This window comes from Octopus sinensis, linkage group LG16 (genome assembly GCF_006345805.1).
Source record: "Octopus sinensis linkage group LG16, ASM634580v1, whole genome shotgun sequence".
Classification (NCBI taxonomy): Eukaryota; Metazoa; Mollusca; class Cephalopoda; order Octopoda; family Octopodidae; genus Octopus; species Octopus sinensis.
Window position 1 is genome coordinate 11,483,044 of NC_043012.1, and position 14,287 is coordinate 11,497,330.

The 14,287-nt window shown below is 39.6% G+C and overlaps 1 protein-coding gene across 4 annotated transcripts in view; it reads left to right on the forward strand.

Moving 5' to 3' along the window:
* LOC115220508 (DIS3-like exonuclease 1) overlaps positions 1–14,287 on the forward strand; it is a 47,083-nt gene that overhangs the window by 21,279 nt on the left and 11,517 nt on the right. For 2 of the 4 annotated variants that reach the window (XR_005002437.1, XR_005002436.1), the window contains exons 17-24: positions 36–131; positions 1,412–1,564; positions 3,756–3,905; positions 4,446–4,553; positions 5,739–5,887; positions 7,853–8,030; positions 11,024–11,158; positions 11,964–12,219. Coding sequence is in view for 2 of the 4 variants with exons in the window: in XM_029790644.2 (XP_029646504.1) it covers positions 36–131; positions 1,412–1,564; positions 3,756–3,905; positions 4,446–4,553; positions 5,739–5,887; positions 7,853–8,030; positions 11,024–11,158; positions 11,964–12,113 (1,119 nt within the window). In the remaining 2 variants the exon portion in view is untranslated. Of the gene's footprint in view, positions 1–35; positions 132–1,411; positions 1,565–3,755; positions 3,906–4,445; positions 4,554–5,738; positions 5,888–7,852; positions 8,031–11,023; positions 11,159–11,963; positions 12,366–14,287 lie in introns of those variants that run through there. The other 2 variants (XM_029790644.2, XM_036509883.1) reach the window with 1 other exon arrangement.

Below are 14,287 nucleotides of genomic sequence, written 5' to 3' on the forward strand. Positions count from 1 at the left end.
TTTTCTTTTTTCTTTTTATTTCATCATACTTTCAGCATTTAGAAGTTCATGATACAGTAGCTGAGTGCATGATTTTAGCCAATGAATGGGTAGCTCGGAAAATATCTTCAACATTTATTAACCATGCATTGGTAAGTGTAGTCTTAATTTAATTCTCAGTGAGTACCTCGTACAGTGGAAGAGAAAAGATAATGAGTTCTAATATTTGTAACTTTGTAAGACAGTGAGCTGGCAGAATTGTTAGCATGCCAGGCAAAATACTCAGTGGTATTAACGTCCTATGTTCAAATTCTGCTGAGGTTGACTTTATCTTTCATCCTTTCAGGGTCAATAAAATAAGTACCAGTCATACACTGGGGTCAGTGTGATCAACAAATCCCAACCCCTGAAATTTGAAACTAATATTTGTAATTTTGTCATATATGAAATTAGAAGCTGAAGAACCCACAATATTGTTAAGAGTAGGAGTTCTCACTTGGATGGAATGGAAAGTGTTTTGGAAAACCAGGCTATGGTTTGCCATTGCTGGGAAATCCTACTACACAACTTCCACCTTAAATTTTGTTGGGAAATATCATCAAAGGTCACAGTGGTGTTTCTTGCTTGAATACAAGCCATGCATTTATCTGTCTAAAATATAAAAAACGAGTTTAAATAATGAATTTGATTTTAATGTAAATCCCTAATTTTTTTTCGTGACTGACAGTTAGAAGGGGGCTACATGCCAGCTTTCTGTACCCTGTTCCAATTAGATGGCTGTCATTTTTAATAAGTGCCAGGATTTACTCTTGAAGTACAATAAGCATTCTACTTTTGAGATGTTTCCATTGTGTCTTTTGTAATATTCTTGTGTAGAATTGCCAAATGGATAAAGAATTATGCAGAACTGTCGTCAGCTGTTGGTCTGTTCTTTTGTTGTATATCATGAAGAATGACAATTGATGGTCACAGCTGGAACCCCTTTGATCATGTATATACTCTGTCTGAGTTAACTAAGGGAAATGGGAAAGGCTAAACAACAACAGCCATCAATAACATAGTCCTTTTTATGTGTATATTACTATAAATATGAAAAGAGAAAAACCCTTTTGTTATGACTTAGATGTAAAAGGGGTGCATCAGTGACCCTTTTTCTCAAGATTTCTAATACTGCCAGGATAAAGGGAGGAAGTGATGATTAAGTCACAGACTCAGTCGAAATACTTCCAATAGTGTGGTCTTTACTAAAAAACCTCCGTAGAAGAAGGAATGGTGTTGAACAAGATGACAGGTTAAGTCTACCTTGGTTATTGAAGAAAGTAATTTTAAATTGATTATATTGTATCATCATTTTAATTAGAACTAATATAAACAAAAATATATCGTTTGTGTGATTGCATTAATTGTCTTTTTCTGTCTGAATATTTTTCAGTTACGGCACCATCCTTTACCACGTCAGGAATTCTTTCAAGACATTATTGATTTTGCTAAGGTGAAAAACTTCACCATTGATACCTCTTCCAATAAATCGCTGGCTGATTCTCTTGACAGGTGTGTTGATCCTAACGACATCTACTTCAACAAGGTGAAACTAGTTTTCTTTTCCTTCTTTTTTCTTTTTATCTTTTATATTTAATATGAGTAAAAGACCATCATGTATACACGTGTCAGTACTTACATACATACATACAGATATACACGCATTCACACATACACACATATACATACCATTCATACATATACACGATCATGGTTGTGTGGTTTGGAAGCTTGATTTGCAACCATGTAGTTTCAGGTTCAGTCCCTCTGCACAACACCTTGAGCAAGTGGCCCTGGGCCAGCCAATACCTTGTAAGTGAAATTGGTAAACAAAGTGTGTGAAAGCCTGTGCTATAGACACATATACGTATGTGTGTGTGCGTGTTTTTGCCCCACCCCCTTCCTACCACTTGACAGCTGGTGTTGATTTGTTTAACTTAGTGGTTTGGCAAAGGAGACCAACAAAATAAGCACCAGTACTGGAATTGATTTCTTTGACCAAAACTTTCCAAGGTGGTGCCCCAGCTTGACCACACTCCAATGGCTGAAACAAATAAAAGATAAACGATAAAGATATGCACACCAGCAGACCCACACACTGACATATTTATTTTCATATTACAAAAATATTAACCAAGGGAAGCGACTCAAGTGGGCCAATGTCATAAATTTAGATAATTCAGTAGGTGATGGTGTACTGAATAATTCAAGCAATTCTATACATATTGAAATTTGTATTTTTGTTGGTGAAAGAAAATGAAAGCCCAACGGCAATTCTGACTCTCAAACTAAAGGGAGATAAATTCTCAAAATTCAAGATTGATCTCTCTGAAGATTGGGTATTTGTGCTTCATGAGAAATCTGATTGTTGCTTGATAACAAACATGTCACTGGCATGTTTTTATCTATTTAGACTGCATCATGTCCATTATTTATTTATGCATCCTTTTCAAGCTTAGCCAGGCTCATGGGCCCGGTTTCCCGGTTTCTGTGGCGTATGTGTTCCCCCAAGCTGGACGAGATGCCAGTCCATCACAGTGTTACTCAAGAAACAGGAAGAAAGAGTGAGAGAAAGTTGGCGTGAAAGAGTACAACAGGGGTCGCCACTACCCCCTGGCAGAGCCTCGTGGAGCTTTTAGGTGTTTTTGCTCAATAAACACACAACGTCCTGTCTGGGAATCGAAACCGCGATCCTCCGACCGCGAGTCCGCTGCCCTAACCACTGGGCCATTGCGCCTCCACTCATGTCCATAGCTGCCTCATTTTTAACAAACATTAGATTTTATCCCCAACTCATCATCTTCAGCCTCATTTTAGCAGGTCTTCAACTCATCTGTTGTAGTCCAGAAAATTATAATAAACCAAAGGATACTGAGATTTGATCTCTGTTGGACACCTACCTGCATATTATATTTATTTTCTGAATTCATTGTTAACTTTCTCTGTGCTCAAAGTATCTGTACAGGGCTTGCATGACTCTCACAAACCATTCATCTCCTTTTCCACCTTACTGAATACAGTGCCCTGTCATAGACCTTTTCAGGTCACCAAATTGTAGACTGAGTGTTTTGACTTTTTAGTGAGAACAGCTGTTGTCATTGCCTTACTTGGAAAAGTGTATCAGTGCAACTCATTGCAGGAACAAAACCTAAACGGCATCATCATCATCGTTAGTGTCCACCTTCCATGCAGGCATGGGTTGGACAGTTTGAGAGGAGCTGACCAAGTATAAGACTACCCAAGGCTACATGGTTTTTACGGCAGGATACACCTCCTTACACCAACCACCCTGCAGAGTGGACTGAGTGCTTTTTACATGGCACCAGCACAGATGAGGACAGTTTTGGCATGGTTTTTACAGTTGGATGCCCTTCCAAGTGTCGCAGTGTGGAATAGATGCGTTTTACGTGGCACCAACACCAGCAGGGTTACCAAGTAACTTGCAAGACAAATTTACTCTTTGTTCAATCTGTTGTGCAATAACTCTTGCAGTTACTTTCATAACCTGGCCCACCAAACTGATACCTCTGTAGTTGCTCCTTTGTGGAGCATATCCTTTATTCTTGTAGCTGATGACACAAGTATGTCAATTATTAATTAAGACACTTCTGTGTTCTACATGATTGACTACAAGAGTGACTAACTTGTGTTCCACTTTGTCATACATTTTCGTCCTCTTAGCAACTGTCTCTGATGTTTGCATATTAATTCATGTTTTCTTATTTGTCTGTTTTCAGCTTTTACGAATGATGGCAGTCTTAGCAATGCCCCAGTCACTATATTTCTCAACAGGCTCTTTAAATCGGGATAATTTCTTCCACTATGGATTAGCTCTGGATGTCTACACACATTTTACGTCACCTATTCGTCGATATGCTGATATCCTTGTAAGTTTATCTAATCTCTTTCCTGTAAATATGATTCTGTACATCATCAATGTTTAACGTCCGCTTTCCATGCTAGCATGGGTTGGACGATTTGACTGAAGTCTGGCGAACCAGGTGGATGCACCAGGCTCCAATCTGATCTGGTTGAGTTTCTACAGCTGGATGCCCTTCCTGACGCCAACTACTCGAGAGCGTAGTGGGTGCTTTTACGTACCACCGGCATGGGGGCCAGTCAAGCAGTACTGGCAACAGCCATGCTCAACTGGTGCCTTTTGTGTGCCACCTGCACAGGAGCCAGTCCAGCGGCACTGGCAATGCCCTCGCTTGAATGTTTTTTATGACTTTAAAACAAAAAATTTATGTCATAGAACCTGGGGTAGTCTCAGGTGGGTTGGTATCAAAGGGGTTAAAAAATTGGCAATGTTTAAAATTTTGGCGTGGTTCCTTAGTTTCACAGTTTTTGTGTCTCTTTGAAATGAATTAATGTAAATTATTTCCATTACTGCTTTAATATTTGCTCTTTTTTTTTTTTTACTTGAGGTCCACCATCAACTCTTGTCAGCGATTGGGGAAGGTCCTGATGACTACAAGCTACCTGGCAATGAAGAACTGCAGAAGTTCTGCGACCACATTAACATGAAGCACAGAGTAAGCCATATGCCCTCCTTTACCACCACTGCCACCACCACAGCCACCACCATCATCATCATCCTCATCATTATCGTTGCTATCATTTACATGGAGCAGAATGTGACATACACCCGCCTTCATTATTATTATTGTAATGCCGAGGCAGCAAGCTGATCGAATCAATAGTGCTTAAAGCAATGGACGAAAAGCATTATGACATTTATTCTGACACCTTATGGTTTGAGTTCAAATCCCATCAAGGTTAACTTTGCCTTTCATCTTTCCAAGGTCAACAAACATGGGACTAGTCTGAGGCAGTGAACTTGCTGGAAATGGTGCAGCTTCAAATACGATGCATTGTGTTTGTTCTGAGTTCAAATCCTACTGCAGACAATAGATTTAATGACTTGATCAGTTTAACACTAACACCAGGCCATTAGGTGCCTTTAGAAAAAAGCCACTCAGCCCAGATCTCTGGTTTGAGAATATTGATATCCCTCCCCCCTCCCTCTCCCTTTCTCCAGTCTCAGAGGCCTTAGAAAGGGTTATTGGCACCGCCTTATCTTCCTGACTAAAAGATAAAAACAACAAAATAAAATCACAGTCGTATGGTTCCAGGTTTGATCCTATGTTTCTGTTGAATGGACAGAAACTGTACTGAAGCCTGCTAGATGGATTGTATCTAATCATGGATGTTTGGCCTAATATGACATCATCCTGCTTGACCCTATCCTCATCTGGCTGTTTGCTATCATTGGCAGAATTCACTCTGTTACAAACACTCATAACAGGCAACCAGTTTTGAGGGATGTCAACAGCCTTTTTCTCACTGCCACACAGATCTACACATGTTATCAAGGCAATGTGCTTGCTCTCTCTCCTAGACACAAGAGTCAAGACTTCTTCAAATCGCACCTAACAGTCTTAGAAAGAAGGCCACGTTGGATAATGTTATCATATGTAATGAACCTTGATGTGATGGCTATGGCTGGAATGTTTTTCATTGTAAGTTAAAATTGTCAAGATTAACTTGGAGCAAGTCTAAACAACAATTAAAAGGATTTTGCCCCCATTTTTCTCCTACTAATGTCATGAGACCCCTTATAAAGGTTATGAGTGCATTGTACTCCCTTATTCTCTCTGTACATTATAAAAATATACAGAAATTAAATTAAACTGTAACAATTTGTTTTTGTTTTTCAGGCAGCACAGAATGCTCAACGTGATTCACAGAAAATGTTCCAAGCTTTATATTTCAAGGACAAATCTTTTGACAAAAATAAGGAAGATGTTATTGCTGAAGCTATTGTGATTCAGCTAAGATCCAATGGGGTCCTTGTCTTTGTACCTCGGTATGTTCAGCACACAATTTGTCTTAAGATAATGGTCATGGACTGTGTATAACACTCTGCGTGCATGTGTAGTGTATGTGTGTGTGTTTGTGTGTGTGTGCATGCATGTGTATGTGTGTGTAGGGAGAATCTTAAGGCTCCATGCACTTACTTCATACACACGTACACACTCACACACACATATGCTAGGTTCACACTTGTCTCACTTGTTACCCATGCTTCAATTATCCTTCAGGGTTGTTCCCCTTGCCACTCATGCTTTTAGTGACCTCTTCCTACTCCCAGTCATTTTGCCATTGCTCTTTTCTTTCTCGATCTTTTTTTCTCTCCTCATCTTTTCTTCCTTGAAGAAGGGCATTTGCTTGAAACATAAAATACTTTTCCTTTTATTTTTCTCTGACTGTGTAGCCTAATACTCTTTATCTCTTCCTTACCTTTGAGTTATTTATAATTTTTGCACCACACACAAACACGCACATATAGGGATGAACATGTTGACGTAAAGAGGAGAAAAGTACTTAATTCAGAAGTGGTGTATTTATTTAAAGCTTAAGGTGTTGAGCTGGCAGAATCGTTAGCATGCTGGGTAAAATGCTTAGCATTTTGTCTGTCAAATTCTGCCGAGGCTAACTTTTCAGGGTTGACAAAATAAGTACCAGCTGAGCACTGAAGTCGATGTAATCGACTTACACCCTCCTTAAAATTGCTGGCCTTGTGCCAAAATTTGAAATCAGTAATATTTGAAATTAGGAGGGGATCCAAATGAATCTATTATATAACAAAATAAACATTGACAATTATGTCAGGTTTTTGACCAAGTTTGTCAGTGTTCCTACATGCTGTGCAGGGGAGGCAATTCAATATAACTAAGGAAAAATTTCTGCCAGGATCAGATGGTGAGCACACAAAACAATTGTTGGCTTGCCATGTCCCCGACACATGAACCGAGAGTGATAAAAATCAAACATCCAGTCAACATCATGGTGTTTGGAGTGATCACTAGTGATGGCGACGTTATGCTTCCATTCATCTTCCCACATGGCCTCAGACTCAACAAGGAGGCCTACATTGAGTGCCTGGAGGAGGTAGTGCTGCCCTGGATGAAAAGGGTGGCTGCTGGAAGACCTTATGTCTAGCAACAGGACTCTGCACTATGTCACACAAGCAAGAGAACCCAGTCATGGCTGTCAGACAATTTCTGCAACCACATCACCCTTAACATCTGGCCACCTAACTCCCCGGACTGCAACCCCCTTGATTATTATGTGTGGGGTGCAGTTGATGAACTGAAGGCAAGGATTTTGGCAGCATTGACCATGCAGAAGAGTTGCAGGAGATTCCGAAGTCATCTGGAGGCTGTGGTTGAAGCCAATGGCAATTTTATTGAATGGATTTACTCTTTAGTTTTTCAAAATATTTTAATGCAATTTTGGTAAATATATCTGTCAAAATAAGATGTCAGTGTTACTTTCATTTTTGTGTAGCTTAGATGACAGTTTATTCACTGCACCCTATATATATATATATATAAAGTTTTCCGTGTTGAAGTTAAGCCCACCTCTGACCTTCTATTGAAATCTTCTATGTTCCCCATGCCAACTATTACCTATTAAAATGTTATATCTGGTTCGGCAGTCAAAATTGGACAAAAATACAAAAGCTGCTGGAAAAATAACATCGTTATGGGAATTTCCATTCAAACACCTGATTGAGCTCACAAAAATCAATGCCAATTGAGCATTATCAAGTTTTCGAAAAATTCTGGTCTTATTTGAATTTCAGGATATGTGATCTACCTATGTGCCTAAAATCATTAAAATTGGTTCGACGGTGTGGGAGGCATTAGAGTAACTCCCAAACACACACATACACAGACACCATTACACATTTATGTACATAGATATATTTATAAACAACTATTTCCTTGAGATAAATAAAACACAATTCATTTATTATTTCCACCAGCTTTGGTCTGAAAGGTCCAGTTTATTTGAAAGACAAGCAAGATAAAGTTGTAGAGTTCTCCGCAGCAAATCAAAAGATGGAATGGGGTCATGGCTCCATAACCCGTGGTGATAATCATGTTACAGTTATAAGTCGCTCTGGCAAAAAGATGAAGTTTACTCTCTTGCAGCACATAACTGTAAGTCATTTATTTCTTTATTTATTTGTTTATTTATTACTCATTCATCATCATCATCATCATCATCATCATCGTTTAATGTCCGCCTTCCATGTTAGCATGAGTTGGACGATTTTGACCGAGGGCTCGTGAACCAGATGGCTGCACCAGGCTCCAATCTTGATCTGGTAGAGTTTCTACAGCTGATGCCCTTCCTAACACCAACCACTTAATACAGAGGTCTACATTGAATGCCTGAAGGAGGTAGTAATGCCTTGTGTCAAGAGGGTGGCTGCTGGAAGACCCTATGTCTGGCAACAGGACTCTGCACTATGCCACACAGGCAAGAGAACCCAGTCATCATCATCATCATCATCATCATCATCGTTTAACGTCCGTTTTCCGCGCTAGCACGGGTTGGACGGTTCGACCGGGGTCTGGGGAGCCAGGGGCTGCCCCAGGCTCCAGTCTGATCTGGCAGTGTTTCTACAGCTGGATGCCCTTCCTAACGCCAACCACTCCGCGAGTGTAGTGGGTGCTTTTTACGTGCCACCTGGGCTAATAAAAAAAAATAAGGGAACAGAACCTGTTATCTGAAGGGAGCAGGATCCCTTTTGGGTTATTTAGGAATGACTGATTAAGCTGAGACGTTGTCAAGTTGCCAGTGTTGGTGAAAATGACCCAGATAATACAGTACTGAACTTGAGTATTAAATAACCGTTAAAAGACACCTAGAAATTTTTGAGCTTTACAGAAGCACAGTAATGCTTTTGTAGCTTGTTGTTGTTATGTTACCTATAAAGGAGCATAATTATAGTAGTTCTGTTGAGGTTCATTTACTATTTACTGAGATGCCATGGTTCTCATCTGTTGATCTCTAAATCATTGACATTGTACATGTTGTAAACGTGTCTCACTGTCATATAAGTGATGTCTTTTGTTTCCCTTCATCTTCATCATCACCATCGTTTAACGTCCGCTTTCCATGTTGGCATGAGTTGGACAGTTTGACTAGGGACTGGTGAGCCAGGAGACTGCACCAGGCTCCGATCTGATCTGGCTGAGTTTCTACAGCTGGATGCCCTTCCTAATACCAACCACTCCGAGAGTTTAGTAGGTACTTTTACATGCCACCGGCACAAGGGCCAGTAAGGCGATGCTGGTAACGATCACAGTCAACGGCCCTGGCAATGATCATGCTCGGATGGTGCTCTTAGTGCTCCACTACCATGGATACCAGTCATGTGGTGCTGTCATCAAATTTGATTTCGATTTCACTTGCCTCAACAGGTCTTCGCAAGCAGAGTTTAGTGTCCAAGAAAGGTACGCATAAGTGGGCTGGTTACACCACTGTCATAGGCCGTGGGTTATGGTCTCACTTGGCTTGCTTGGTCTTCTCGTGCACAGCATATTTCTATGAAATAGAAGATTTTCAATCTTCTATGAAAATATGTCCAGCCAGCTATGGGGAATATTACTTTACTTGAAAGCAGACAAGGATTGACAATAGAGAGGGCATTTGCCTGTAGAAAATCTACCTCATCATATTTTATGTAACTCATGTGAGCATGGGAAAGGGAATAACAACAACAACAATAAGGATGACGACAGCAACAACAGTGGAGGCACAATGGCCCAGTGGTTAGGGCAGTGGACCCGCGGTCAGAGGATCATGGTTTCGATTCCCAGACTGGGCGATGTGTGTGTTTATTGAGAGAAAACACCTAAAGCTCCACGAGTCTCTGGCAGGGGGGGTGGCAACCCCTGTTGTACTCTTTCGCTCCAACTTTCTCTCACTCTTTCTTCCTGTTTCTTGTCCTCGACTTCCTACGCAACCGCTGAGCCTGGATGCACATTCATCCATCCATCGATGCTCTCGTTGTCGGGGATTGACCTGCTTTGTCTTCTGCGGGTCTTATGAATAGCAAAGGACCACGTTTTTGACTTCTACTACGGACGAAGACAGCTTCGCTCAACAAACAAACAAACAGCAACGACACTAACAATGATGATGATCATTCTCTCAAAGTTGGCTGTGAGTCCTTGGGAAATCACCAATTGGACTAAGGGTCACACTGTAAACAGCTGCTTTTGAAAGGTAGAAACCAGCCAGTAGACACATTCAATTGGTTTCAGCAGTTGTTGTAGTTAGGTCTGTAAATAAGGGCTGCAGATGTCATCATCATCATCATCATCATCGTTTAACGTCTGCTTTCCATGTTAGCATGGGTTGGACGATTTTTGACTGAGGGCTGGCAAACCAGATGGCTGCACCAGGCTCCAATCTTGATCTGGCAGAGTTTCTACAGCTGGTTGCCCTTCCTAACGCCAACCACTCTGAGAGTGTAGTGGGTGCTTTTATGTGCCACCGGTACTGGCAACGACCTCACTCGAATCTTATTACATGTGCCACTGGCACAGGTGTCAGTGAAGCGACGTTGGTAACGATCACGCTCGAATGGTGCCCTTTTATGTATATGCTTTTACTAGCAACTTTGTTCATTAGAACACAGTTGCTAGTAATATTCCCTAGACAGGAAAGATTAACACTAACATTGGTCATATTAAAAAAGTATTTAGTTCTTGTGTGCATGGGAAAGGGTGTCTATTGGGGATAAGGTCACCTTGTTAAGATCCAATGTCTCTTTCTTATTTCATTAAAATGGTAGGATGAGTTGAGGGATATTCTATTGTTATATAGAGATTCTCAGTTTGGTTTGTGTTCCATTATTGTTGCTATTGTTTAGCAACAAGCCTGATCCAGTAAACCTTTGATCAAAATAACCGTGGTTAACTTGTTTATTTCTTCTTGGGATAATGTATCTAAGACTACATTGTTCAATATTTCTTAGAGTTTTTTTGTTTTAAGATGATAGGATGAAGACTATTTCTTCTAGCAACCAATCAAATGGTCACACTGAGACTTCATCACTGAAATCTGTGACTGATTGATATCAGATGAAAATAAACTTTATATATATGTATATATATATATTTTTTTTTTCCTGTTTTAGGTAATTATTTCCTTAGAATTGGTCAATGCTCATCAACCAAATGTTAAACTGGAGCTGCTTTCTGATAAACCGATTCTTTTACAAAACCAAAATCAAACTGATCTAAAAAATGTGTTTGACAAGCTTTCTAAAAAGGTAAATATATGTGTGTGTGTACATGTGTGTGAGTGTGTGTGTGTGTGTATGTATGTATGTATGTATGTATGTATGTATGTATGTATGTATGTATGTATGTATGTATGTATGTATGTATGTATGTATGTATGCATGTATGTATGCATGTATGTATGTATGTATGTATGTTTGTATGCATGTATGTATGTATGTATGTATGTATGTATGCATGCATGTATGTATGTTTGTTTGTATGTATGTATGTATGTTTGTTTGTATGTATGTATGTATGTATGTTTGTATGTATGTATGTTTGTATATATGTATGTATGTATGTATGTATATGTGTGTGTGTGTCCTTATCATCATCACTTTAACATCCACTGTGCATGAGTGAGAGAGAATTTGTTGAAACAAATTTTCTATGGCTGGATGCCTTTCCTGTTGCCAACCCTTACCTTTTTCCAAGCAAGATGATATTTCCCTATCATCAAAGTCGTTTTGCATGGAAGATTGAAAATGTACAACATCATTTGTATGATAGTGTGGCACAAGGTTTGTTTGATCAAGAACTGACCTTTTAGTTTGAAATTTATTTACTTTTCTTATTAATACTTTAAATCTCTGACTGGATTTGCTCCCTGCATTCTTTTTCCTTCTCTTTTGAAACTCATTTCAGATACTTTTATATTTTATCATATTTCCATTTAATTTAATTTGATTTAATTTTTTCCTCTTTCTATAAATCATGTTGAAAATTATATCTGAGTGAAATAGAATTTAATAATAATAATTCTTTGTTTCTTTTCCTCTTTTTATCCTTCAGGATGCAAACGCCTTGAGTGCTGATGAAATAGCAGCTGCCTCAGCGAACTCATTTACTCATCTGAATACAGAATACAGACAGTCTGAGGCTGAAAATAGTTTGTATGAAGTGTTTGAATCTTTCCAGGAAATGGGTATAATGTCCGTATAAGGAAATGGATTTTGTTGAACCAGTTTTGTACATTTTGACCTAAATGGGTGATTGTTGTAAATATTTGTCTGTACATACACATGTATATGTCTGTGGTGTGTGTGTGAGAGAGAGAGAGAGAGAGAGAGAGAGTATTTGTGAATGTGTGTTTGTGTGTGCGTGTTTGTCTTTTTTTTAGAAATTTCTAAGATTTAAAAATAAAAAAATAAAACTTTACACATGAACCCTTTCAACATTTAGAATGATTTTTAATTTGTTGTTTGTTGTTTATTTTTTCCTGTTACAAATTCTATGTTGTTGTTTGTCTCTAGATCAGGCCTGACTAAACGGTCATCGTTGAAGTCATCGCCACCACTGCCTTCGTCATTTAACGTCTGTTTTCCATGCTGGCATGGGTTGGACGGTTTGTCATGGAGCTGTCCAGCTGGGAACTGCCCTTCCCAATGCCCACCACTTATCAGAGGGCGCTGGATGCATTTTACATTCCACTGGCATGGGTGCTTTTTATTTGGCACTGGCACCTAAAAGAACAAACCTTTATGTGTGGAACACAGTGATTTTACTTAGCTTTATGCGCCATATCAAGTACAGCAAATCGCCACATCCCCTAGTCCCTTGTCATTTCCTCAGCGGGCCCCAGCATCTAAAGATCTTTCCTCACATCTTCCTGGGTCTACTCATTCCACAGGTACCCTCCACATTTAGGGCCCAGCACTTCTTTACGCAGCTGTCCTCATCCATATTAAAACTATTTCACATATGACCATCCCTTCTGATTTTATTATATATCAGGAACTACACATTACCCTTTTTTACTCTTTTACTTGTTTCACTCATTTGACTGTGGCCATGCTGGAGCACCACCTTCAGTCGAGTAAATCAATCCCAGGACTTATTCTTTGGATGCCTAGTACTTATTCTATCGGTCTCTTTTGCCGAACCGCTAAGTTACGGGGACATAAATACACTACCATCAGTTGTCAAGCGATGCTGGGGGAACAAACACAGACACATAAACATACACACACACATATACATATACATATATATATATATATATATACGACGGGCTTCTTTCAGTTTCCGTCTACTAAATCTACTCACAAGGCTTTGGTCGGCCCGAGGCTATAGTAGAAGACACTTGCCCAAGGTGCCACCTAGTGGGACTGAACCCGGAACCTTGTGGTATGTAAGCAAGCTACTAACCACACAGCCACTCCTATGCGTGTTCATCTTTCTTTGTGGAAATCTTTGTGGAAATCTATGATCAAAGTTATTCTAAGCATGACCATGCTGTTATATTTAAAAGAAGAAAAAGTGTGTGATTTGAGGGAAATTTGGTATCTATTTCAAGTCAAGCAAATTGAGATACTACTTAGAGGCATCCTTTATGTTTTCTTAGGGTAACAGCAGTTGAATACTTCATTCTCTATTGAAAAGTCAAAAATGAAAAGTGTGAAACTACAAAAAGATGGTGGGATATGACCAGCATATATTAGTCTGGGGCATATATAAGAGTGCTCTTTGCAACCATTGAATCAAAATACCAACTTGGCATCAAAAGTATAAACAGATATCTCCAGTCTTTAGGCACCAGACATTACACTGGTTTACATGCATACAATGTATGTCAGGCCTTCTGGTGTACAAATATACAATATATTTCACATTTTGGGAAAACAAGTAACATCAGTTGGAGTTGGACTATTATTACAAATGTGGTTGTTGTTGTTGTTGTTCTTCTTCTTCTTCCAATTAGGACTCACGCCATCAGCCACAAAGAATAATCTCTAATCCAAGCCTACTCTAAGCTACTAAGAAGACATGTGGCAACTTGAAGATCCACCCACCACACGCGATAGACTGGCGGTTGCACGGGCACAAAAGCTACGTTGTTATCCTCATTCCGTAAACGGTGGCTTTTAACGGGTGGAGAGCTGAATCATCCTGGGGTACAGAGGATTCGCAATCTAGACTATAGTCTGAAAGTTTACCACTCCATAGTGGGTTACACCATGGTTCCTCTGCTTTGTGGCAGAAGTAGGAAGAAAGAGAGAGGAAGTTGTGGTGAAAGAGTACAGCGGGGTTCACCACCATCCCCTGTCAGAACCTCATGGAGCTTAGGTGTTTTTGTTCAATAAACACTCACAATACCCGATCTGGGAATCGAAACT